This window comes from Pipistrellus kuhlii, unplaced genomic scaffold (assembly GCF_014108245.1).
Source record: "Pipistrellus kuhlii isolate mPipKuh1 unplaced genomic scaffold, mPipKuh1.p scaffold_m20_p_3, whole genome shotgun sequence".
NCBI lineage: Eukaryota > Metazoa > Chordata > Mammalia > Chiroptera > Vespertilionidae > Pipistrellus > Pipistrellus kuhlii.
This window is the reverse complement of record NW_023425529.1, coordinates 52753663-52780809: the sequence shown is the minus strand read 5'-3', so window position 1 is coordinate 52780809 and position 27147 is coordinate 52753663. Positions and strand designations below refer to the sequence as shown.

The 27147-nt window shown below is 43.1% G+C and overlaps 1 protein-coding gene and 1 long non-coding RNA gene across 2 annotated transcripts in view; one reads left to right on the top strand and one right to left on the bottom strand.

The window, feature by feature from the left end:
* Positions 1-4251, top strand: part of PPM1H (protein phosphatase, Mg2+/Mn2+ dependent 1H) — a 226381-nt gene extending 222130 nt beyond the window's left edge. The window contains exon 10 of the mRNA XM_036458585.2: positions 1836-4251. Within this exon, the coding sequence (XP_036314478.1) occupies positions 1836-1983 (148 nt within the window). The 3' untranslated portion in view covers positions 1984-4251. The remainder of the gene's footprint in view (positions 1-1835) is intronic.
* A 5312-nt stretch (positions 4252-9563) lies between these two features.
* Positions 9564-26794, bottom strand: LOC118730532. The gene is made up of 3 exons (XR_004991503.2): positions 26784-26794; positions 24207-24216; positions 9564-9909 (listed from the first exon to the last, which is right to left on the bottom strand). It is a non-coding gene; the product is annotated as an uncharacterized LOC118730532 (long non-coding RNA).
* Between the last annotated feature and the right edge of the window lie 353 nt (positions 26795-27147).

The window sequence follows — 27147 nt, the reverse complement described above, 5'->3', positions numbered from 1 at the left end:
TCTCTGCCCTCATCAGTATTTCCATTGGCACCTGCCAATGTTTCATCTCAGGTTTTTTGCCTCGAGGTTAACCTATGCCCACACCCACCCAAATCACCTCCCACATTTGTCTTTCGCTATGTGTTAATACTTTCCATCAGCTTATATCAATTATTCTTTTAAATATATATATATATATATATATATATATATATATATATATATATGTATGTTTTTATTAACTTCAGAGAAGGAGGGAAGGAAAAGAAAGGAGGAGAGAGAAACATCAATGATGAGAGAATCATTGATCGGCTACCTCCCACATGTCCCACACTGGGGATCAAGCCTGCAACCTGGGCATATGCCCTGAGCGGGAATTGAACTGTGACTTCCCGAGCCATGGCAGCCAGGCCATTTATTCCTTTTTCTTAAGTTTAGAGTTTAAATCTCAGTGAACAATCTTATTTCCAAGTTTTTGAAGCATCCCTCTCTGACATTGGTCAAGAGGAGAGTGTAGCATAGATAAGGGTGGGTGCAACAGCTCACGCAGACCAGGATTTACCAGTCATTTACCAATGAAACCTTCCCATTTTTACTATATTTCTATGCTACATGTATATCATCATTAATGTTTTTCTTTAAATCAGCTCACTTTTTAAAAAGCAAATTTTACCCCCACTATAAATGGAAAATGACTATTCTTTGTCCTAAAAGGAATGTGGTCCTAATAATAAGCATAACTGAAAAAGAAAAGGTCTTATTTTTCCTGTATACTTTTTTAGCTAGACTCTGTTTGCCATGAAAACCCTGAGCCTGAGCAAGTCCCTGCACCAAACTGAGACTCTGTCCTTACCATCATTATAAACCTCAACAGAGGACTGAACAACAGATTAATTTAGGTTATTTAATGCACCTGGTGTCTTGTCCAACTACCATCTAAAAAATCCTATACAGGCAGTCCTCGCTCGTTATTTTGTGGTTACATCACCATCTCCCATTTATCTAAAAAAAAAAAAAAAAAAAAAGGGTTCTGTCATTTTGAGGCATGATCCCCAACGTTCATATGTGCTTTATGTTTTTTATTATTGATTTAACACAAGTAAAGCTCAGGAATTATCTTTCTTTTAATTTTTTTTTTACTGTTTCACTTTATTACTGCTCCATGTGCATTACATAGTGTTTATGTAGGTGGGTTCCAACTTATGGCGAAAATCACGTTATGTCACAGGAATGGATCTCCAATGTAACCTGAGGACCTACTTATAATAAAACTCTAATATGCAAATTGACCGAACAAGGGAATGACTGGTCACTATGACGCACACTGACCACCAGGGGGCAGCCACTCAATGCAGGAGCCACCCCCTGGTGGTCAGTACATTCCCACAGGGGGAGTGCCACTCAGCCAGAAGCCAACTCACAACTGGCAAGCACAGTGGTGGTGGCGTGAGCCTCTCCCACCTCTGTTATAGGCAGGCAGTAAGGAGCCAAGGTCCTAGACTGCGAGAGCCCCAGACTGCGAGAGGGGTATCTGACTGCCGGTTTAGGTCCAATTCTTGGGGGTATCGGGCCTAAGCCAGCAGGCGACATCCTCCAAGGGATTCTGGACTATAAGAGGGCGCAGGCTGGGCTGAGGAGAACCCCCCGCCCCTACCCCCGTGCACAAATTTCATGCACCGAGCCCCTAGTAATTTATATTACTCATCCCACATGTGGAAAAAAGTGACCTAGTCTTTTGAGACTTTAAGAGTATCCAAAAACTGTAGCTGTAGTGATACCTCCTTTCTCTCCTTGCCTGACCCCAACTTTTGCCTGGTGCTGCACTAATGGTCTCGCTCTTGCTTCTCCCTGCACAGGTACACACTGGCAGCTCAGGACCTGGTGATGCGTGCCCGAGGTGTCCTGAAGGACAGAGGATGGCGGATATCTAATGACCGACTGGGCTCAGGAGATGACATTTCTGTATATGTCATTCCTTTAATACATGGAAATAAACTGTCATGAAAACAACTCAGGGGATTGGAAGATCAGAAGGAAGAAAGCTGGGATGCCTCTTGGCAAGGCAGGACTGGGAAGTGCCCCAGCAGAGTTTCAGATGGTGCCACCTCTTCCCAGCCCCGATGGAGAGTTTGCTGTCCAAAGGCCTCCGGCTGTGTTTCAAGAGGATCAATAGGTTTCAGTTATCGCTTTAGTTAACAGGTCTGGATACTCAGCAAAAGCAAAACCTAAAGGCTGCTACTGAGTGTTGTTTCTTTTGGTTCCTTCAATAGGCCTCCTACGTGGCCATTGCCTGTTTTGGGCACATAATCATATTTATTTTATCTGGAATGCTAGGGCAGCCATTTTCAGGTGTAACTGGCAGGAGACTCTTTGTCAAGCTGCCAATTTGTCTACGGGTTGGAACGTTGGGGATCATGCCTCAGAAAGTGTGAGCTCCCACCTTCTCCTAGGCCTGAGACTTATTTCAGGGAATGCTGTCTATGTGTGTGTCTCTCTCTATTCTTTCATGATGAGGAGGATGGGGTGAGGTAGGGATTTCTTTTTAATTTCTTGAATCTTAATTGTTTCCATAGACCAGGCCTGGGACTTTCCAACTCCTTGCTGAGGAATTTGTGTGTCCAAGTCCAACCCAGGCTGTAGCCGTATCCTGTAACCCACACCACCCAGGCAGACCTCTGGAGCAGTGCCCTGGCTAACACAGAGTACTGTCTTTGTTGTGTAATCATTTGTTTCTAGGTTGAATTTTTTCTTTTTCACTATATTAGTGTTTTCACAAAAATTTGGGGTATTTCTTTGGGCCAACAGTTCCTCTTTTGTCTTCAAGGGTCTCCCTTCTGTTGTTTGAGGTTTCCGTTGGTTTCTGAATCTGGGTTTTCATTTCTGGAATGATTGTTTCCAGACCCCAACCCATCCTTGCTGCGCCCAAGCACACATGTAAAGCAGTGTTTAATAGAGCTGTGTGGGAAGTCCCTTGATGTCAGTCAGTTCACTACAACTCATTTCAGAACCTTTCCTCCACTTTGGATCCAGGTTCCATGGGCTGCACTCCAAACAATGAGTAAGTATCACAGTCTGTCGGGGAACAGCAGGCCCTCTCCCCACCATCCTTGGACAAGATGCACTCAGACTGAATTTGATTAAACAGAATTTGAATTGGGTTGCCTGGCCATTCACATGCTGTACACCTGCTCCTTTTCCATGGGACCAGGTCCAAGCCACCCAACCACTCAGCCCACTGTTCCCTCTGAGTGTTCCTCACAGAGCATCCACAGAAGCAGTGGACAGATCATGTCTGCCGGGTGCTTCACTGCCCGGAGGAACTGAAAAATAGATGTTTAGCAGTCCCTTCTATCTCTTAGACTGCTGCTCTGCCTGAGCACATCCCATTTGCTGAGCCTTCTTCCTGGAGAGGTCCTGTAGTATCACACCATGTGGACAGCTTCTTGAAATTAAAACATTCAATGAAGAAAGAGTCATTGGGGTGATCTCCCAAAATTCTGGAGAGCCAATTCCAGTTCTCGTTTTTGAAACCCTTCCCTACAGGAGAGGACAGACTTTACTCTGGATGAGTTCATCGCCTGCATACTTGGAGTTACAGGTATTTTTTTAGGAATGGCGTGGAGCCTTCCTAGTCTATGTCCATCCCACAGTGTGGAAGCAGTGCTCAGCCTGGTGGGTGAAGTACTGTTGGAATTCATCCATCAGGTGGTTGCCAAAATACTGTCTGAAAAGAACTGGACTACAACCTTGTCAGGCATCCTCTTCATCCTCCTCCGATAACTCTTAACTACCCCAACCACTCTGTGGAGAGAAGTTTATGGTAGACCGTTTGCTTCTCGGGCAGAATATTATGCTATGGAAAAACATGCAGACATTCTACAGCAGTGTGATCCACTTTCTGTTCCCGTCTTGACTCCTTAACCCACATACAAATTGGAATCTTGAGTTTCTCTTGGAGGATGCCAAGTTATCAGCTTTAGGAAAGCAGTCACCTCTTTCCTGTGTTTCCATTGCCTTTCATTTCTTTTTCCTTTTCTGAGCTTTTATGTACTCCATATCTTGAGTTTTTCCAGTTTTAATTGAGCCACAAGAGTCAGAGTGTCGGTGCAGACATGTAGATATGACAGCCTTCCACTTAATTCATCAATTCGTTTACTGCCAAGGCTTGTCTCAGGAAAAACTCTGGAACCCCCTTATTCGGTGTATCCTAGTCTTACACATTTAGTCCTACTGCTTTTAGTTGGGTACCTTTTTTCATAAGCCCTTTGGGTAGAAAGCTCAGTAAGCTGAAGCCAATTCTTTTGGGAGTATGGGAGGAAAATTAAAAATGAGGTGAATAAATCAAATATGGAAAAGATTATTTGTTATACTCATGGAAAAATCTAGCCGGTACTAATACCACTCTGTGCATTGGAGCTTACTCGGTTTTAGCTTTATTTTTTTACCCAGACCCTCTATCCCAGAGCAGTAACTGTGTCTATATAACAGGAAGGCGTCTGGAGCATTCCTGGAAGGGTCTAAAGGCAACACACTCAAAATTCTGCAGAATGTATGTACACGTGGTTCTGAAATCTTCCGTATCTGAGTTGTAGCCAAATCTGCTTGTCCTCATAGATTCAGAGGAAGTCTTATTTTCCTAGTCAAGTCTTTATAGTTGTCTTGAGATGTGTGCGGCCACTTCCTTTAATGAAAGGCTCTTCTAGTTCTAACTCTTGTTGTTGGGCTGGTCCCTGCTCTTTCAAATATTTGACACTCTCTTAAAGAGAGCAAATTTTTACTTCATCCACACTGCAACATCTTCCCAGACAACAGCCAAACTTTGGTATCTGAATACCTGAAATCAGAGCAGTGCCAGCAGTCTGAAGAAGGAGAGGATGTTCTGCAGTAGTTGTGTTTACATAACTGCTGCTCTTGGATAGAGCTGAAAATATAGCCAACTACTAATAAGACAAACCCTCCACTTCCCCCTCCTCCCCGCCTTCCCCCTTCTCTAAAGTGGGAATTTCAGTTCTTTTCTACAGTTTTCAGCTTTGGGAAATTTAGGGTGCTTAATTTTTTTTTTTTAATACTTAGCAATTTACCTCCATGGGACTATGTAAAGTCAGCTGTGCTTACTCTCTTCTTACTCTTCTAAGTATTCACTTATTTTTGGGAGACCTACAGCAGTAGATATTGGTAGGCAGGGATGAGTGTCCTGGTACCCAGATCTGACCTAGATCATGGCCATTCAGGTAGGGTTTTCTGATTTACCAAGAGGACTAGGAAGAAAACACTTAAAAAAAACTCCCAAATCTTTAAAACTCTAATTCTCCTCTTAATCTCACCTCCTTTCACATCTGCCCATCAACTTTATTTATTTTTCTTAAGTATAGCAAAGGATGCTTATAAAAAGCGTACCAAAGAGGACAAATCTACACTGTTATCAGGAATCAAAATAATGAAATAGCAGACACAACAGGAATTCACACACCAAAACTATACAGTGATATTCTAAAATATTCTTTGTGCTCTAATATGCTATAAGACCATCGTGGTTTACAAGTTATATTTAAAGATTGACGGATTAACTTGATATTGATGAAGATGTTGTACTAGGGCTGTTAATCCGTTATAGCTTTCAGTCTCTCTTGACCATTCAGTCTCTCCTCGCCTTGATCTCCCTGTGTGTAAAGGAAATTCTTCAATTGCTTCCAAGCAGTCTAATGCACCTTCCACTACAAGTCCAAAGAGGGTCTCAGACACTGGGCACACTGCCGGACATAAATCAAGAGGCACATATGATCGACAGCAAACTCCTTCAAGGTCTACAGGAATCCCATTCTCTGTTAAACACATTGTCTCGAATCCTCCACATGGTCCATGGACTGAGAAGGAAGATATCATCAAGAGGCTTATAGTAGATAGCACCAGGAAAAGTACCTGAATGATCATAGTAGTGTCTCACTGATCTAACTGTTGCAAGGGATAATTGTGTCATTAAATTTGTAGACACAGCTCCACAAAAACTGGATCTTTCAACCTGATGTATGATTCTAGGATCACCCACAGTGTTTATTACAACTTTAGTTATGTGGCAAATGTCTGTCACTGCTTCTATGTCACTACAATTAAATCAATGCTCTTTAACACAATAAAGACTTTCAGTAAATGTGTTAAGTGCCAGAACTGAGAAAGGGGATTGAGTGTACAGTTGAATGCATTTGGCAACTAAACCCCTTCATGAAGGAAATTGTGCCTCTGATGTCACTCCTCCATTTCTTACCAACCACAAATGGTTTAAGCATTCCAATTAGTGAATCTATGACTGGGGACAAAGATGATTCTCGTTCAATATTATCCAATTTCATTCTCCTCATTAACCTTGTAACTTCTGGATATTGCGACACTAGTCCAACAAGCAACAATTTCGCAATCAAAGCATTTTTAAGTGAAGTTCCAGCTGGTAGCAATTTGTCCAGTACTCCTACTTTTGAAGTTAAGTCAAAAATTTGGTTTCCATCTAATAAAGAGAACATAACATCACATACCCATCTGAGAGCTGGAGACAATGTAGATATATGGGAAATTGCTTTTATGATGATATTGGCTTGATGAAACTTCTTTGGAGATTACCAGCATACCAAAAGGAGATCATTATCAGGTGCCCTGGTAGAGGTCCAAGGTGGCTCAATGAAAATCTCTTAAGGCGACATGGTGACTGCCCTGATTCAAACTAAGAGTCAAGTTCCCGTGACTCTTGATAGAGTGACATGAATATCTCAATCCCAAGTTTGAATCCTGCAGCAACAGCAGGATCACTATACCAGCTAATTGGTTCTGGCTTTGCTTGAGCTGGAAAATGTTCAAGTGGTATACCTTTGTAGATCGGGGATTTAGATCGTGAAAATGAGTCGTCTTTGATTTCTTTCATGCATCCTGGACAATTGATAGTAAGTTTTGTTTGCAAGAGCGCCAAAGTGGAGTTGAGAAGATAGTAAATTTAAGCCATGTAAGAAGGCTGCTTGGAAGTGGATTGTGTATAATCCTTTTGTGACTTAGCAAAATCAGTCATGTAATTTGTTGTGAAGCCAATATATGTAGAAATAAGATTAAGGCTTTCTGTAAGGCCTACTTTGTCATTAGAAGCAGTAGGGAGCCTGTGTGTTAGTGTTCCATAATAACTGGAAGTTCTGGCGTGTGAACTCCTTTTTCACTCAACAGTGTAGATCACATGTGTCAAACACAAGGCCCGCGGGCCAAATCCGTACCGCCAGGCCTTGCAATGTGGCCCGCACCACGCTGTCATCACTGCACTCTGCTGCGTTTCCATCACAATGACAGTTTATGACTGTTCAGTAAACCATTCGGCCCGCGATTTAGGCTGGATTTTAGATTTTGGCCCCTTCTCTGATTGAGTTCGACACCCCTAGTGTAGATAATAGCATTGCTAAATGTTGGCCAACAGCACCCTTAAATTAATCTAATCACAAGTAGATAGGAAATCTTCTGCCATTTTCCCTATGTGGCCCTCAGGTAGCTCTGTTATTGCCCCTCTATTAATCTTTACAAATGTTCTTGACCCTATATATAGAGGCCTCTTGCCCCTAATCATCCATAGCCTTGGGAACAACTCTTCCCGCCCATCAACTTTAATTTACAAGGCCACAAGTGGTCAGTGGTTTTCTTTCAGTTGGAGGACCTTACCGTTCCTTAAATGACCCAGCGGTTCCACTCTTTTCAGAGTAAATCTATTAAGCTTTTATGAGTTTCTATTTTAAGTAAGTTAGTGCTTCTGGGACACTTGGAGAAAGCAGTGAGATCACTGTCTATGCAAAGAACAAGCAGGCTGACCCAAAAAGTTACCAGATCTAAGAAAAAAAGTAAAAAGCATACAATAGGAACTTGGATTTTTGAGGATTTACAATTGCAGAGGAATTTTGCAGCCTGCACACCATAGCCCATCTTGCTGAGCAAACTGGTTTTATGTTGGTGACATGTACACGGGGATTTTTCAAGACACTACATGAGCAGCTCCATTTGTCTCTATGTGAGCACCATATCTGAGAGCCAGTCTGAGGAGTACTGCACTTTCTAATTCCTGGCGTTATCTGTAAATAGCTTTAATTTTTCATTTGCATCTTAGATGCAGTTTTGTTCACGCAGAGACCAGGTAGACAGTGACCAAATGAGGTTGCACGTGTTGTTGTGTTCTACTATGATGTACTTGAAGGAGAACCTTGTGTCCTCCACTCTTCTAATCCCCCATAGTATTTTGTGTTTGTTTGAGGCGTCCTGAGGTTACTCCTTCCCTCCTGTTTTGCCTCCATTTTCTTTGTTTCTTCTGGAGACCCAGGGAAGCCCAGTGGAGACCATTTGTAAAAAATGTATCATAAGGTCTGGGTTTCCAGAAACACCTTACGTGCAGTGAATGAGAGGAATATGCCTGAAAATGATTTCAGAGCCATGAACCTTTATGCTTTGTGATTGTGAAATCTTGACTTTTGTAGCCCAAAAGTGAAAACTGTTTAGTAATGGGGATCTATTTTGTGTGTTTTGAAACTTAGGTGCAATGTTCCCTGGAAAAAGCTAAAAAAATGTATATGCTCAATTATGTTTTAAAATAAAATATATATATATATATGTATATAGGACACCATTAGTAAAAATTTTTGTGTCAGTTCTTTAATCCACTATAAAGTTCCTCATATCAGGTAATAGAATGAGGGGAGACTGTCATGGCCTAATAGGGAATTATCAACTGTGAACATTCAAAAAGGAATTGATGCCACCACTAACAATCCTCTTAGGAACAGCAGCAGTAAAGGCTACACATTTCAACAATGCCAACAGAAAAATGACCATAGATATTACTCCCAAGAGGTATTCTTTTTTACTTTATTGTGGTATAATTGACATACAATATTAGTTTCAGGTATAAACAAAGATTTAACATTTGGATACATTGTAATGATCATTATAATAAGTAGTTAATATCTGTCATCATACATCGTTACAGGTTTTTTTTCCTTGTGGTGAGAACTTTTAAATTCTACTCTTAGCAGCATTCAAATATGCAATGCAGTATTATTAACTACTAGGGGTCCAGTGCACGAATTTGTGCATGGGTGGGGTCTGGCTGGCCCAGCTCCAATTGGGGCTGATCAGGGCTGGGCCTGTTGGGAACAGGAGATGGCAGGAGGTTGGCCAGCCAGCTGCCCTGATTGTCCTGATCAGGGCCAGGCCAGCTGGGGGGGAGGGGCCACAGGCAATTGATCCATGGGCCTTGCCCCCAATTGGGGATGGGGTGGGGAAGGGGAGGTGATTGGGAGTGGGACTGACCATAGGGAGGGGCTGTGGGTGGTGGGCCACACCCCCAAATGGATGGGGGTGCCAATCAGGGGCCAGCGGCCTGGCAGAGGACACTGAACCTGATTGGGGTGTTGTGGGGGAAGGGTTGCAGGAGATTGGCTGGCTGGCCAGGGTAAAGGCTGCAGCCCAATCAGAGTGGTGGAGGCCCCTTGGGGGCATGGCCGGCTGGGGGGAGGGGCTGCAGGCCTATCGTGGTGGGACCGGATGATGGGGGTGGGGCTGTCAGGGAAGGGGCAGAGAAGAGGCATTTGGCCTTCACCCCGTTTGTGTTTGTTGTTTTTTGCAACTTCATGACTTTTATTTGTGGTGCCTGTGCTATGTCTTGAAAATACCTCTCGCCCTACCCCCAACAGTGTCAGGGAGCAGGCAGCAAAAAAAAAGACATCCCTCCCTATTATACATGGACCCAATACACAGGCCCGCCCGGCCCAGGCCGGTGGGATGCTTAGCACATTCTCGGATCCCTGCTCAGGAGCGGGAGGTGAGTGGTTGAGCACACATGAGAGGGGACCTCCGGATGGCCATTCTGGTCCTGGCTACTGGTCCTGGCACTTCCTGGTCCTCGGTTCCTTCCTGGTCCCTCTACCTGGCTCAGCCTCCCTTCTCCATCCTGGCGTCAGATGGCCCTTGGCTCCTGGGGGCTCTGCCTGGAGGTCCCGAGGGGAGGTTATGGCTTCTCAGCGACTCCCCAGCAGCCCTGTCACTCGTGTTCACACAGGGGAAGGGGGGCGTGTGGCAGAAGCAGCTGTATAAATGCGGATGCAGGGGCAAGTCCTCCAGGGTCACTTGGACAGTTTGCTGATGTTCAGTTTGCTGTATTCTCGTCCTCAAAGTGCTGGTTGTCAGCCTAGAGGTTGGACAGGTCCTTCAGCTCCTCTTCCAGTTCAGCGGCCTTGTGTTCCAGGGCCCTGTGCTCAAATCTCTCCAGCTCCCGGAGGGCCAGCCTCTCTGCAAAGTGCTCTGCCTCTGCGTGGCACACTCCAGCTCCACCTGGATCTGCGCCAGCCACAGCGTGGTCTCAGTCAGGGCCTCACGAAGTCTCTCTTCTCAACACGAAGCTCTGTGTAGAGCTTCCTGAGCCTCCCTCAGGCTGTTCCAGGTAGGGCTAGGGTTCTGGATTGAGGTCCTGATGTCTCCAGTGGGAAGGGCTGGATTCTGGGCTGATGTCTGCTGGCTTTGCCTCCTCCCCCTTCGCAGGCCCTCTCCCCTTTCTCCTTTCCTCTCCTCTCCTCACCAACTCTGTGGTGCTCCCGGCTTGTCAGGCACCACTACTCTCTGGGCAGGACCATCAGAATTCTCAACCCCAGGGACTCGGGGCTGCCAGGAAAGGTCCAGGCTCTGTGCAGCCCCACTCTTGATTGAAATGAGAGAGTCCAATCGGGGCAGGCCAGCAGGGGGGAGGGGCCGCAAGGTTGACCACCAGCCCCACCCCCTAATCAGGCCTGTTTGCTGGCCACAGTGAGCATCATAGCAATCAGTCATTGGGTCGTTATGGCCATTACATCACTGGCTTTATATATATATATATATACACACACACACATACACACACTAGAGGCCTGGTGCACAAAATTCATGCACGGGGGGGGGGGGGGGGGGGGTGTCCCTCAGCCCATACTGGGACATCTCTCAAAATCCAGGTCTGCTGGCTCCCAACTGCCTGCCTACCTGCCTGCCTGATTGTCCCTAACCACTTCTGCCAGCCAGCCTGATCACCCTCTAACCATTCCCCTGCCAGCCTGATTAATGCCTAATTGCTCCCCTGATTGCCACTGATCAACACCTAACTGCTCCCCTGATTGCTCTGACCTGATTGCCCCAAATTGCCCTTTCTTGCCAACTTGGTCACCCCTAAATGCCATCTCCTACCAACTGACCTCCCCTGCAGGCCTGGTCCCCCACTGCCCTCCCCTGCTGGCCCCAACTGCCCTCTCCTGCAGGCGTGGTTGCCCCTACATCCTTCCCTGCATGCCTGGTCCCTAACAACTGCCCTCCACTGCTGGCCTTTCCTTCCCCCCCACACACAACTGCCCTCCCCTTCAGACCTGGTCCCTCCCAACTGCCCTCCCCTGCCAGCCATCTTGTGGTGGCCATCTTGTGTCCCAATGGGGGCAGCCATCTTTGACCACATGGGGGTGGCCATCTTGTGTGTAAGAGAGATGGTCAATTTGCATATTACTCTTTTATTAGATAGGATAATCACAATGCTGTACATTATATCCCCATGACTAATTTATTTTATAACTGAATTTGTACCTTTGGCTTCTTCACTCATTTTGCCCAACCCCCACCCCACCTCAGACAACCACCAATATGTTCTCTGTATTTATTAGTTGGTGTTTGTTTGTTTTTTAAGATACCACATCTATGTGAGATTATATAGTATTTGTCTTTATTTATTTTGCTTAGCATATTACCCTCAGGTCTACCCATGTTGTTGCAAATGGCAATATTTTATTCTTTTTTTTATGACTGAAGAATATTCCTGTGTGTGTGTGTGTGTGTGTGTGTGTGTGTACTACATATTCTTTATCCATTCATCCATTGTTGAACATTTAGGTTGTTTCCATATCTTGGCTATTGTAAATGTTTCAATGAACACAGAGTTCATATCTTTTGTGAGTCAGTGTTTGGTTTGTTTAGATAAATATCCATAAGTGGGATTGCTGGAACATATGGTAGTTCTGTATTTAATTTCTTTAAGGAATCTCCATACTGTTTTCTATGGTGGCTACACCATTTGCATGCTTACTAACAATGCACAAGGGTTCCTTTTTCTCCACATCTTTGCCAATACTTGTTACTTCTTGTCTTTTTTATAGTAGTCATTGTAGCATGTGTAAGGTGATATTTCATTGTGGTTTTGATTTGCATTTCCCTGATAGTTACTGATGTTGAGCACCTTTGTGTGCTTATTGGCCATTTGTATGGAAAAATATCTATTCAAATATTCTGCCCATATTTTAATTGGATTGTTTGTTTTTATTGAGTTGTATAAGTTCTTTATATATTCTGGATTTTAATCCCTTAATATGCAATTTGCTAATATTTTCTCTCATTCAGTAGGTTGCCTTTTCATTTTGTTGATGGTTTCCTTTGCTGTGCAGAAGCTCTTTAGTTTAATGTAGTCCCACGTGTTTATTTTTGCTTTTGTTACATTCACATTTATTGTCAAATACAAAAAAAAAAATCATTCTCAAGACCAAGTCAAGGAGTTTATTGATGAAATTTTCTTCTAGGAGTTTTATGGTTCCAGGTCTTATTTTCAAGTCTTTAATCCATTATTTATTTGCGATTTTTCTTGATTCCTGAGGTAGTCATTTATCACTATGAACTTCCCCCTTAGAATTGCTTTTGCTGCATATTTTGTATGTTGCATTTCCATTTTCATTTGTATCAAGATACTTTTTATATCTCTTCTGATTTCTTCATTGGCCATTTGTTCAGTGGCATGTTGTTTAATCGCCACATATTTGAATTTTCCAGTTTTCTTCTTATAATTGATTTCCAGTTTCATAACACTGTGGTCAGAAATATGCTTGATATGATTTTAAATCTTCTTAAATTTGTTAAGTCTTGTTTTGTGTCATGAACGATATTCCATGTACACTTGAGAATAATGCATAATCTGTTACTTTTGGATAGAATGTTCTATATATATTTGGTTAATTCCATTTGGTCTACATGTATCTTTTAAGGCCAAATTTTTAATGGATTTTTCTGTCCTGGTGATCTAGCCACTGATGTAAGTAGGGTATTAAATTTCCCTACTACCTTAATATTATAGTTATCTATTGCTCCCTTTAGGCCTGTTAATATTTACTTTATGTATTTAGGTGCCCCTATGTTTGGTACATAAATATTTACAAATATATAATATATATATAATTGATTTTTTTACAGAGAGGGAGGGAGAGGGATAGAGAGCTAGAAACATTGATGAGAAAGAAACATTGACCAGCTGCATCCTGCCCACCGGGGATGTGCCTGCAACCAATGTACATGCCCTTGACCAGAATCAAACCTGGGACCTTTCAGTCTGCAGACCGACGCTCTATCCACTGAGCCAAACCGGTTTTGGCTTGGATGACTTCTTATCCCAAAAGGTATTCTTAAGTGAGAGGGGTATTGACAGAAGACAGAAGAGTCCAAACTTTCCTTAGTCCTTTAACATGTTAAGTACTACAAAATGTTAGTAAAATGTATCATCTTATAAAGGAATCTTAACAGGTGAGATAAGGCATTAAAGAATGTTAATTCTGTTTAGTTTTAGAGTCCAAGAAGTTAAAAGTAATCTAGAAAATACAATACAGTGTTAAAAATATCAAAATATTCATTGATAAATAAAACTCAGAGTTGGCTATTGCTTATCTGAAGCTGAGTTCAAAGGAACTAATTAGATAGAAAATACTCATCTTAGGAGTGATTTTGTTGAAAAACCCACAGCTTTTTTCAACTTTACTTGTACCCTAATGCTTATAATGCCTCACTCAGCAGTATAGACTCATGAAACGAATCAATCCCTGAATTAGATTCCTGATGATTAGAGGAGTTTTCTAGCATTCTTTTATAAGCAAGCTTAGTTTATCAGATTACCTCTTGAAAGATGTGGCAGATTGTCTCTAACGTGGTTGCCAGCAATGCCTTCTATGTCTGTTCGTAAATGTTCCTTTTCCCAGCAAGAAGTGGCATTTGTTTCCCCACCCCTTGAACCTGGTTTGGCCTGTGACTTGCTTTAGTTAATAGAATGCGGACATGACATTCTCAGAATTCCAAGCCTAGATCTCTAGAGGCCTTGTAGTACCTGCTTTCACTCCTGGAAGCCGGCTACCCTGCAAATGTCAGACTAGATTACTGAATGACAAGAGGCCACCAGGGAGATAACCAGAGTGCCAGGATACTGGGAGTGAGGCCATCTTTGACCCTTAAGCCCCACTTGAGACACTCCAGGTGATACCATGAGACAGAAGCCCAGCCAGTTCTAAGTTCTTTGGGACATTCCAGCTGAAGCCACAGACAATGCAGGTCATACGGGAGCCACCCACACAGAGGCCTGCCCAAATTCTGGCCAGACCCACAGAAACATGAGCAAATAGAATGGTTTTGTTTTAATATTTACATAGTTTATTACACAGTAATATATAACTGAAACAGAGAACCTGGCTCTGGGGAATTTTAGGTAAAGTGGTTAAAAATATAAATTAAAAAGATAAGAAAATGGCATTGAAAAAATATGTTTGTAACTTGGGAAATAATCCTCGATATGGCACCTGAGGATTGGTGACTGAGGCAGGGGAAAGAAACTTAAAATAGCGGTAATGCGGAAACTCTGATGGCTATGTTGGTATCCCAGCAAGAGCTCTCCTCCACACCTATGCTTTTGCCTCTTCATGCAGCTTATAATGATCATTAGTAAGTCAGAAAAGAGCCATGAAAGGGAAAACAAAGGCCTTTAACCCCTCACTTATGATGATACCATTACATGTACCATTTATTACCCTTGGGAGAGTCAAGTGGTTCTTTGGCTCCCAAGACTATTGTTTGAAAGCGTTAGGTTATATTTCAGGGAAAACAAGACAACTTTTAAATTGTGAGTATAGCCAAAACCAGTTTGGCTCAGTGGATAGAGCATCGGCCTGCGGACTGAAAGGTCGCTGGTTCGATTCCAGTCAAGGGCATGTACCTTGGTTGTGGGCACATCTCCAGTGGGGGGTGTGCAGGAGGCAGCTGATCGATGATTCTCTCTCATCAATGTTTCTAACTCTCTATCCCTCTCTCTTTCTATCTATAAAAAATCAATATATATTTTTTTAATTGTGAGTATATGTGTGAATATTGTTTAAAAATTCTCATCATAGTTTTAAAATCCCTATCTACAAAATACTTCAAACTTATTGCCATCAGAGTTTTCCTACAATTAAATGATAGGTCATTTGGAAACTGCCTATGTGCCCATCAGCAGATTAAAGGATTAAAAAAACTGCAGTACATCTACACAATGGAATACTATGCCACTATAAAAAAGAAGAAATTTTTACCATTTGCAACTGCATGGATGGAACTGGAGAGTATTATGCTAAGCAAAATAAGCCAGTCAAAGAAAGATAAATATCACATGATCTCACTCATATCCTATCTAATAAAAGAGTAATATGCAAATTGACCATACCTCCACTATACCCACTAGCCACACCCACTAACCAATCAAGATCAAGTGTGCAAATTAACCCAACCAAGATGGCTTCGGCCATGAGAGAGCAGAAGGCTTGCGTTTCCCCGGCGATGGAGGAAGCCAAGCTTTCCACCTGCCCTGGCCAGCCTAGGCCTCCACTCAAGGCTACAAAGTTTCAATTATAGAAGATAAATTAGTCCAAACAAAAATGGTGGCAGCCATGGGGCTGGAGAGAGCAGGAGGCTTAAGTTTCCCCTGGCGATAGAAGCCAAGTTTCTGCAGCCCTGACCGGCCTTGGCCTCCGCTGATGGCTACAAAGTTTCAATTATAGAAGATAAATAAATCCCAACAAAAGTGGCTGTGGCCATAGAATAAGCAAGAGACTTGGCTCCACTCAAGGCTACAAAGTTTCAATTATAGAAGATGAATAAATCCCAGATATCAGGGCCTCCACTTGGGTTGCCAGGGGGCGTGGCCGGCCTGCAAACCATCACAGGTCCCTCGTCCAGGCCACCCCATAACCCAAGAGAATCCCCATCCTGACCTGGGACACCCTTCAGGATAAACCAGCCAGTCTCCACCCGTGCACCAGGCCTCTATCCTATGTAATCCTCCTATCTAATAAAAGAATAATATGCAAATTGACTGTTACTCCAACACACAAAATGGCTGCCCCCATGTGGTAAAAGATGACTGACCCCATGTGGACAAAAGATGGCTGCCACAAGATGGCCAGCAGGGGAGTGCAGTTGGGAGGGACCAGGTCTGCAAGGGAGGGCAATTGTGGGTGATCAGGCCAGCAGGAGCAGGCAGTTGGGGGTGATCAAGCCTGCATGGAAGGGCAGTTAGGGGTGACCAGGCTGGCAGAGCAGGGAAGTTGGGGGCGACTGGGCCTGCAGGGAAGGGCAGTTGGAGGGGAACCAGGCCTGCAGGGGAGGGCAGTTAGGGGTAACCATCCCTACAGGGGAGGGCAATTAGGGGAAAACAGGCTGGCAGGGGAGCAGTTAGGCATCCATCAGTCTGTCAAAGGAGTGGATAGGGGGTGATCAGGTTGGCAGGCAGAAGTGGTTAAATCAGGATGGCTGGCAGGTGAGAAGTTGGGAGCTAACAAACCTGGATTGTGAGAGGGATCCCAGATTGGAGAGGGTGCAGGCTGGGCTGAGAGACACACACTCCCGTGCATGAATTTTGTGCACCAGGCCTCTATTGTAGGATATAATGATCAACATAATCTGATGAACAAAAATAGATCCAGAGACAAATGTAGGGGGGGGGGGCAGGTGTTAGAAAGCAACCAAAGGACTTGTATGCATGCATATTAGTATGACCAATGGACACAGGCAGTGCGGGCTTGCCCAGGGTGGGAATGGCTGGGGAGCAGGTCAATTGGGGGGAAAGGAGACATATATAAAACTTTAGACAATTAAAAAAAGAGAGAGAGAGAGAGAGAGAGAGAGAGAGAGAGAGAGAGAGAGAGAGAGAGAGAGAGAGAGAAAATGATAGGTCAAACAGTGAGTTATATGTTCTAGCAATTAATCTCCTTTTTTGATTGCTCTTTCTATAATCGGAGTCCTGTAAAGACTGTTGATCTCCATACATCTCTCTATATTTTTAGCTTCCTGTCTTTCACTTCTGAAGAGATTTTTCCAGCCAGCTAACCTTTGCTTTATTGATTCCACATAGGCTGCCTGCAAGATTCAGTGTGTGACTGAGCACAAGGTGTGGGCAGAGTGCACTTTGTCTTCCAGGGACCAGGTCTGATCAGATTGCTAGTCCAAGGGGACAGAGCTTCTGACTGCAGACCTGGAGTATAGCACTCCTCTTAAAGAAGCTTATAAGTCAGAGATTTCTCTTTTACATTTTTACCATCTTTCTCTTTTAATCCTCCTTTACAAATATAATCAGTAAAAAGTTAAAAGTAGACAAGCTAGTTTGGAAGGAACTGTTGTGAGGTGGGGATGGGGGGTGGTTGACATGAGGATGGAAAAATGAAGTTGCAGCAGCAAAATGTCCCAAACCAAGTCATTTCACACCCTTTAAGCACCACTAGTATGTTAGTAACAAAACACCTCTGATTTAAAATAGAGAAATGTGGAGCCTGACAACAGTCTTAGCAACGATAAAATAGCTATCACCTGCCTATTGAGTTTGATCAATGAGACAAAAGTTGGGACAAGATTCTACTCTCATGGTAAAATTAGGGGGAAAAATGCAATTTCTAATTCCTGAAAGCTCTAAACTAAGTTAGGGGTATATGGCCAATCTACCAATTGCACAACGGAATTTGAAGGAAAATTAACACTGTGGTTATTTTCATGAAAAACATTAAGTGCTATCATTATTATATGTATTTTGGGGAGATATCACCTACCAGGCCCACTCAAAGATTATTTAATTCTTAGGTTGTGGTTCAACAAATATTAGGCCACTTGGACTCTGTCACAACTACTCAACTCTGCTTTGTTGCATGAAAAGAGCCATAGACAGTCTGAGCTAGAATCTGTCCAAAATCATCAAAAGTTAAGCTTACATCTTGATCAGAAAAATTATCTCATGAAGTATGGCCTGATCTTGCCTGTCTGGGGTAAAATGAATAAGAACATTGGACATATTAATGAACACTAATGGCCTATGATAAGAAAAAAACAGGTAGGATCAGTAATCATTTATCTTGCTGTATTGAGTTATATAAACAGGATAAATTCTAAATTTGCCAGTTCATTATTACAAAAACAATGGTAGTTGATGCATCAGGGTTGTGATATGGATTTCCTCACTACTGAGACACTATCAGTTATAGAATCTGCTACCAATTCAAAATTTAACTTCCTTATTAAATATGTGTTAAAAATTTTAACCTATCACTTACCACACCTCAACAAGGAGGGGGAGGGGAGACATTTATTATATTACTATTAGGGGTCCAGTGCATGAATTTGTGCACCCTGAAAGGAACTGTGGGCCTATGAGGTTCACTGGGCATGGGGGCGGGTCTCGGCCCATCCTCGAACCAGGGATCCTTCAGTCTGTAGGCCAATGCTCCATCCACTGAGCCAAACCAGCTAGGGCAATATTAGGGTATTTTAAAGCCCTCTGTGGACATCTCATTCACCAGCTTTTCCTTTTCCAGTTTTTCAGGTAAGCCTCTTATCACCTCAACTCATATGACTGCCTTAGACAGCTGTAATATTAAACAACTGTTGCTGGTGTTTTCAACCAGTGCCCTAGGGATAAGGCTTTTCTCAGGTCAAATATTGTAATAAAAAGCCCTGAGAATGGCACCTTTCCTGGGAGCTGCCACGCAGGTCAGAGAGTGACAGTTTTCTGGGGATATTGACTTTGGGGGCAGCTACAAACCCATTCAGCCCCCTGCAAGTGGCTGCTAGTCTGCTGAGTCTCAGAGCTACTACGGTTGTGAGGCTGTAGGTGGTATTGAAAACTACCACAGATCTGAAGAGAAGAGAAAGGAAATTAGTAAAGTTAAAAATGCCAAAAAGCTCTTTATTCTTGCTGACATTTAGCTGTTTTTCTTGAATAAGCACTCCTTGGATTGTTGCAATCCTTTGGTTAATTTCTAGAGTTCTAAAAAAGCTGATTTTGACAGTTTTTACCAGTGTTCTCTGCTTGTATGGAGAAGTGGATTTTTTTTTTTTTTTGAGAAGTGGATTTTAAGAGGTCCTTATTCTAACATTCCAGAAGCCCTTCTCCAAATATGGAGATGAAAATTCAGGTAGATTAAATAGTTGCCCAAGAAAACAGATCCAAGTAGCACCAAAGCCAAGACTTCAAATCCAAATCTCATATTTTATATGCACCTGCCTCCCATTATAACAGTTTTCTGAAACTTCTGATTAAATAATAGACAGTACAGTAGTCTCCTGGTGGATGCCTTAAACCACATATAGTACTGAACCCTATATATAGGGTATCCCCCAAAATATATACACACACTTTGAATAATTATAAAGGCAGTGTTTACTAAAATACATTTCATTTTCAAAATTGAGCTATCAGTTGTTGAAGTGCATAGATATCTTTTGGGGACATCCTGTAACACTGTTTTTTCCTAAACATACAAATGATAAAGTTTAATTTATAAATTAAGCACAGTAAGAGATTAATAAAATAGAACATAAGAACATACTTCAATAAAAGTTGTGTGAATGTGATCTCTCCTAAGTAATCTCTATATTTTTCAATCCAAATATATTCCTGAATCTATAGGACCATCTTTTACTTGCAGTAAATCACTTGGTATCACTTGTTTTAAGGGACCCCTTGCTGAAGTCTGTACAGGCTCAATACTTTCTGGAGCAACACATTGCCATCAATCAGAATACATATATGTTCATGTCTTCCACCCAAAGCTTTAGTGCCTTTTCCATCTTAAGTAGGCAGTTAAGGAAGGGAGAAAGAGAGAGAGATAGAAACATTAATGATGAGAGAGAATCATTGATCGGCTGCATCCTGCATGCCTCCTACTGGGGATCAAGCCTGCAACCCAGGTATGTGCTCTGGGCCAAAATCGAACCTGGGACCCTTCAGTCTGCAGGCCAATGCTCTATCCACTGAGCCAAACCAGCTAGGGCATGGATAAAGGAATGATTTACATCCCAGGTTGGCTGGATGGCATGAGATTTCATCACACTTACTCAGTATAGAGCTCAATTTAAAATATGAATTATTTACTTTTGAAATGTTCCATTTAATATTCTTGTACCATAAATGACCAGAAGTAACTGAAACTGTGGAAAGCATAACAGTGTATAAAGAGGGACTTCTGTAGTACAAAACCTCCATCGTATACACACTATTTGGATGGCATTTTTAAAAATATATTTTATTGATTTTTCTCACAGAGAGGAAGGGAGAAAGATAGAGAGCCAGAAACATCAATGAGAGAGAAACATCAATCAGCTGCCTCCTGTACACCCTCCACTGGGGATGTGCCTTCAACCAAGGTACATGCTCTTGACCAAAATTGAACCTGGGACCTTTGAGTCCGCAGACCAACGCTCTAGCCAGTGAGCCAAACCAGTTAGGGCAACTCTAAGTGTTCTTAAAATAGATCTTACATTCTTGAGCACTGACCTGTAATAAAAGTAATGGTAAAAGGTGAAGGGTGCCCATCTGCATTATTACAAAACCCAAAGTATTGGGATGGAGAGTCATTTGCTTTAGTGGTATCAATATTATAGCTCTCTTCATAGAGTCAGTTGACCTGAAATAAGAAAATCATTTCCTATACTAACAGGACTTTTTTCAGTGACCTACTTGATCTTTATTCTAGGTTCAGCAATAAGAAGAGTGTTATGGTGACTTTTTTCTTTTACAGAACAAAACCCAAAGAATTAGGGAACCTAAATCCAACAAGGTAGTAGCCATGAGTATTTAATTAGTCTCTTTCTGCAAGGGTTCTATCCCTGGCTGCACATTAAAATCACCTAAATACTTTAAAAATAAAATGCTGTCAACAGACCCTGCCTCAGAATTCCCCAGTATTTTCAAAATGTTCTCCAGGTGATTCTGCAGTGAGGAAACTGTGTGACAATATTAAGGACACATACTCCTGACCTAGTGTTGGCAGATGTGGCAAATAAAAACTATAGGACATCTAATTAAACCTGAATTACACATAAAGAATTTTTAAAAATATAAATATGTCTCATGCAATATCTGTCACACACTTAAAAATGAAGTTGGGGGTACAATTTAGCCATAATACTACCTCTTGCTGGACTGTAATCCTGTGGGGCTGGAAGAAACACAGTGGGTCCAGAATTATTACTTTGATGTCCTCTAGCCCAGGAGAGAGACTGTGCCCCTGAGTGGCCATGAGGGAAAGGGGGCATTTCTGTGGGAAGTGATAGGAATGAGGATCAAGAGGGCAGAAGCCTCTACTCTTTTCTGGAGAAAAAGGGAGAGAAGGAGGAAGAAGGATATCTTCAGATGGGAGGATGATAAAGGGAAAGAAAACAGGTTAAACACAGAGGAAGAGCCATAGGTAGAGGAAAGTAATTTGAAGATATTTTCCACTACTCTGAGAGGTTAATGATACTAGGAAAGGGAGTAGATAGGACATTAAAAAAATCAAGATTTCTAGAGCAGAGGAAAGAACTGCAGAAACTACTTGCCTCCCCTTAAAAGCAAGGCTCCTATCAGTTCCCTCTGTCCATTTTAGGGAGAAAACTATTTATTTGCCTCAAGCATTATAAGACTCTTTGCCCAGGATTTGGAGGACATTACCCAGTCTTCATCTTATTGAATTATGGGGCTTGGTCAGCCTTCAGGAACACAGTTCACTGGCTCCAAGGAGCTGACCTGGGTTTTAGTGCAGTTGGGCATGAATATGCATGATTATGAGCCAAAATGCGCCAAGGCTGCACAGGACTGTTCTAGTTTGGGGCGATACCAAGAGGAAGAACAACGGGGAACAAAGAGTCCTATTGCTGAGTCTGTCCCTGATGAATGGGAGTTTGCTATACAGGGCTGGGGAGGCTCTGCCCATGGAGAGGTGTCTGAGGGAGAGTGGAATCTTTGTACCTAGAGTTTGGGGGCAAAGGGGATGGGGGGAAATTAAAGCACACCACTCTCTTCCTTTTCTTGTGTTGGATGTTTACAAAAAGTGTGATCATGCCCGGGATGGGGGTGAGGGCAGCTAACACTGCAAGCGAAAGCCAGCCCCAAAGCCACTGAACTTTTTCAGCATGGTCCAAACGTGTTCTTGGCCTCCACAGCACCTGGCTTCCCTGCCGCCTTTGTCCCCACCACACCTTATGCGCTCTCTCTACTCTCTCTCTCTCTCTCTCTCTCTCTGAGGGGAGGGGGGGTAGGGGGTGCAGTTGGGGGAAGTGGAGAGCCTGTGCCGCTGCTGTGGCTCACCAGCCTCCCAAAGCTCCCCACAGCCACTCTCTGCCATTCCCATGACATGAGTGAAAGGCACCTTAATTAGAGTGTAAATAAAAGCTAGGTTGAGAAATGAGTTTTCCATGCCAGCAATCACCAGCCTAAACTCGACTGTAAATAGTCTCACAAAGCCACACAGATGGAGTCCCTGCATCTGGGGATCAAAGCCATCTTTGAGCAATGCCATGTCAAACACCTGGGGGCAGCCCAGAGACCAATTCTCAGGGGAGTCTGTGTGTGTGATGACTAATAACCAGGGCCCTGGTGGTCCCATCTCCTCTCTCCAATCCTGGGGAACCTGCTCCCTCCCCCACCACAGTAACCCCCTATGGGGAGGACAGTGCAAGCTGGAATAACCTCAGAAGGGAGAGACCAGACCATGGGCCCCCTAATTTATGATCATTGGTGTAATAGCTTTAAGGTGATTTATCTGACTGCAGAGGAGAGGGCAAACTCCTGGAGAAGAATGATTGGCCATGAAGGCTTTGTATATTTCTGATTGGCTTTAATTAATTTTGAGCAGAGTGGGGAACAGCCTCTTGACTGAGACAGGGAAGTCAATTTGGCAACAGCTTCCATGTAGAGCTCATTTGGGACTGGCAAAAAGTTAGCTTTTGTTGAAACTGCAGGAATAATGTATTGCTTAAAAAGTCAGAATGTTACACATTTAGGGAGGTACACACGCAGGGTGTGTGTTCAATATGCACGTGTGGCTTGTGCATATTGAACACACACCCTGCGTGTGTACCTAACATACTGGTTAAAGCAGATTTGGTTTGAAAGAGAGTGAAGATCATTTGATTCGACCGATTCTTTTCTTTTATATTAGTACAAACCAAGATATCAGTGCTGTGGGAGGAAGACAAAGAGGTTTTCTTGTTTTTATTTTTAATATTTGCGTATGGGGGTGAGGGGATACAATACTTATGACTTAGAAAGAATTTGGAGCAAATAAGTATCAGAATCTGCTTCTAAAAATGTTATATTTCATAATCACTAAGGAAAATCTTTCTTCCTTTACAGACATTACAGCTGGTATTTATGAGATATATAAATTACCGGATAAGCACGCCAACACACTACACTTCACAAGGGCATTACTCTGGGTTACTGTAGTAACTGTCACTTAAATGTCACCGTTGAGTGATGTAATTTAGTCTCATGAATAAAAGAGACTGTATTGGGGGAGTTTTAATATTTACTAGAAAATACTTTCGTATGAATGAATTACAAATTTAGTAGGGGTGGATATGTAATTCAAATGTACACCCATTTGTTTATAATATTTATAGTGTGTAGAATTCAAATGTAGACACATAGCACTTGATAACCTTCAAATATAATCTTTAACACACTGTTCCTCAGGGGACCAGAACAAAGCCAGAGAGAGTGCGAGAGAATGTGACTGCCCGGGGAGGGAGCAGATTGGTGTTACAGGCAGTGGCACAATCATTTCTTTTATTTATAGCTCTAACCAGAAAAATGGACTGGGAGCAGCTGAGTACCAATTTATTTTGCTGCCTGAACTGATGAGTGGTGGCCTTAAATGTCACTGAGTTGGAAGGTTGTGCATTTCACTCACTGCTAGGTTACAGGAAGCTTTGAAGAAGGTCCAGAAGGCAGCCAGTAATTGTCCTGGCACCTATCAAGGAGGGCAAGCGCAATCCCGCTGGGTGGAATTGGCTCAGTCGGGGATGAGGCCTGCCTGTCACCATTGACTAGTCTTATCAAATGTTGCTGGAGCAGGAACAAAGGTGGCCCGTTTAGTGCTATTACAAGACAAAGTGGAGCAGAAGGTAACGGTTCCCTCCCTGAACAACAAAAATGGGTTTGGAGGTTAGGAATGGAGACTTGTTCGGGCCACAAGCCACACGTGCATATTGAACACACACCCTGCGTGTGTACCTCCCTAAATGTGTAACATTCGTGCGAAGTGAGTACAATAGCAGAGGTAAAAGGGATTGTGGTGGAGGGACAGAGTTAAGAGCCTGTAGGGAACAGGGAAATGTCCCACTTGTTGACCATGGCACTGGGTCATGAAGGATGAGGAGGAGCTAGGCAAGCAGAGAGGGCAGACGTCGTGTTAGCCATAGTGAATCACAGAGCATAGAGACGAGGAGGCAGAGACACCGGGATTGCGCTTGCCCACCTGGACAGGTGCGAGGACAATTCCTGGCTGCCTTCTAGAATGGTTTCAAAGCTTCCTATAACCTAGCAGCAAATGAAGTACACAACCTTCCAACTTAACATTTTAGGCAGCAAAATAAAGGAGCCTGGGTGTTGTATAAGTACAAGCAGCATCTCACCTCTCTGTGAAACAATGTTTACAAGGCGGTGAAAATTTCACTCCCTAATAAAGATTAGCAGTCAGGTGTCTACTCTCATTTTCTAAACAAAACAATATATGTGTCTTTAAATATATCTAACCAGAATGACTGCACAGCAAGTCAAAAAAACAACAGAAGAGAACTAAACTCAGAAATCCTAGTATAACTTTTTAGCTTCAAATAATCCTGTTTCACTAATATGACACAAGACACAGAAATAAGTACGAAGCGCCGTCTTTCTAGTTTTCCAGCTGAACTGCAGTGTGGTTTCCTTTAAGGACAGACCACAAGCTAGCAGCTAACCAGCAGCTTTCCCTCCTTCTGCACAGCGGTCAGGCTCTGCCCCTCCGCCTTTCCCTGCTGGGCTGCTCTCAGGACACTGCAGGAAACGCATCTGTCATCAGACACAAAACAGCTCCTTTCCTTTGCATTCTTTTGCTCTCTGGGAGCTCCCTCCCAGGCCACTTGGTGGGTGCTTCTCTTCCTCCCAATCTCCTCCTTCCTCTGAATTGCTCTTTGTCAAGTATCGGAATTATGATTGCTACCCTCAGTTCAAGAATAAAGAAAACACCTCTTTTGACTTACTGTCATTCAACCTTACAGGCTGTGTCTCATAGCAGCTCTGGTTTTCTCTATACAGATGTAGTGGATTTGGTTAGCAATTGTCACAGAACTCCCGAGTTGAATGCACATAGTTCTCCCACCCCTGCGAATTAGGCTGGTTATTTAGGATGGCTTCATACCCAGGACACCAGCCTCCTCCACGTGGCTTCTCTCTCCAAGAGTTGCCTGGATGTGTTAACGGAAGTTCAGGGCTTCGAAAAACAGGAAGTGGAAATGCCTGTCCTCTTAAAGAAAAGGCCCAGAATTGGCACAGTATCACTTTCTATTGGTGAAATTAGTGACAGGCCAGCCAAATTCAAGGGCACAGAGGAACAGACTCCAACTCTCAGTGGGGGAGCAGCACGTGTATACAGAAAAGAAACTGGTGACAAGCTACCACAGGTGAACAGAGGAAACAACTCACAGAATGAAGACGCAAGACTCATAAGAGAACCAAAAAGAGATCTAAAGACTTGCATACAGGAGAAATCAGAGTACAGCTGACCCTTGAACAAAGTGGGTTTGAATAGTGCAGGTCTACTTATACGTGGATTTTTCAATTGACCTTCGCCATTCAAACCCACACAGTTCAGGAGTCGACTGTAGTTGAAACTGAAACGAAGAGACTGGGCCTGATCTGGTAAACAATAGGGAATCGCTGTAAGTTCTTAGTTAGCCAAGTGGCTTTTACTCACTCAACGCATGTACTGTATGAGGCCATGCACCAGGAATCATTTTAGTGGGAGATGAAGGTAAGTGAAGATGCAATTACAGTTTGGTGTGATGACTGGAAAGTGTGTGGTATTATGACAGCATCTAACTCAAATGAGGCAGGAGAGGGAGGGGCCACTGTTATTGTTGTTTTAAAAAGCTCCCTCTGACAAAAGTCCACGGGCAAAATTAAAGGAGGGAATGAAAGAAGGCAAGGAGACCAGTTAGAGGGCGGTAGCAATAAAAGGGATTATCAGAATTATATATTTTACATCTCCTCTTCCATCTCTAATGAATGAAGATGTAGCCCTGCTAGGGAGTATACCTAGATCATGGTGGGTGTTAAAGTTGTCACGTGCTCTTTAAAGATTTGGTCCTGTCCAATACATTAAGTAATGTGATATAACTTGTAAAATAACAAGAGGTGGTTGAAATGATGCCAAGACATAATCTGGCATTCCTGGGAGATCACATCAAAGGCCACAGAACGGAGCATCCTTCCTCATGCCCCAGAAGCACCTCCCTGACTCTGAAGGAAGAACTAGCTGCACTCTGGGAGGCACACAGAGTTACTGACTGACCTGAAGGGGAGGAATTTTGATTCTGTTGTCTTGACCAAATTAGATAAGCTCGTGTCCTTAGGACAGCACCTGCATAAATTGCTTATATGCTGTAGCAAGGGAACAGCAACTGCACATCATATCCCGGAGAGATGGCTCTCCACCAGAAAGCTGCACTGATCCTGCCACCTGCTTGCTGCCACCACCACTAACTATACTGGTGCAATGCCAAATACACGGAGCAAGCTCAATGAACATATGACTAGCTTAAAGTGTATACTGAATTCTGTGCAGATCATAGACGATGATGGGGCTAGGTACACTCCAAATAGATATCTGCACCCTAAACTCTGCGGAGGGCTCTCAGTGTGCAGTTAGTTGACTATTTAGAGAAGTGAAGGAGCTTCTACCCTACTACCAAGAGCACCTGAATAATTACACTCAACCCTGGTGTATAGTAAGTACAGTACAACAACTTTCCAAAGGAAAAGAGTGACAAATTAAGTCCAGGAGATGAGGTAGCAATCATCGCCTGTTTTCT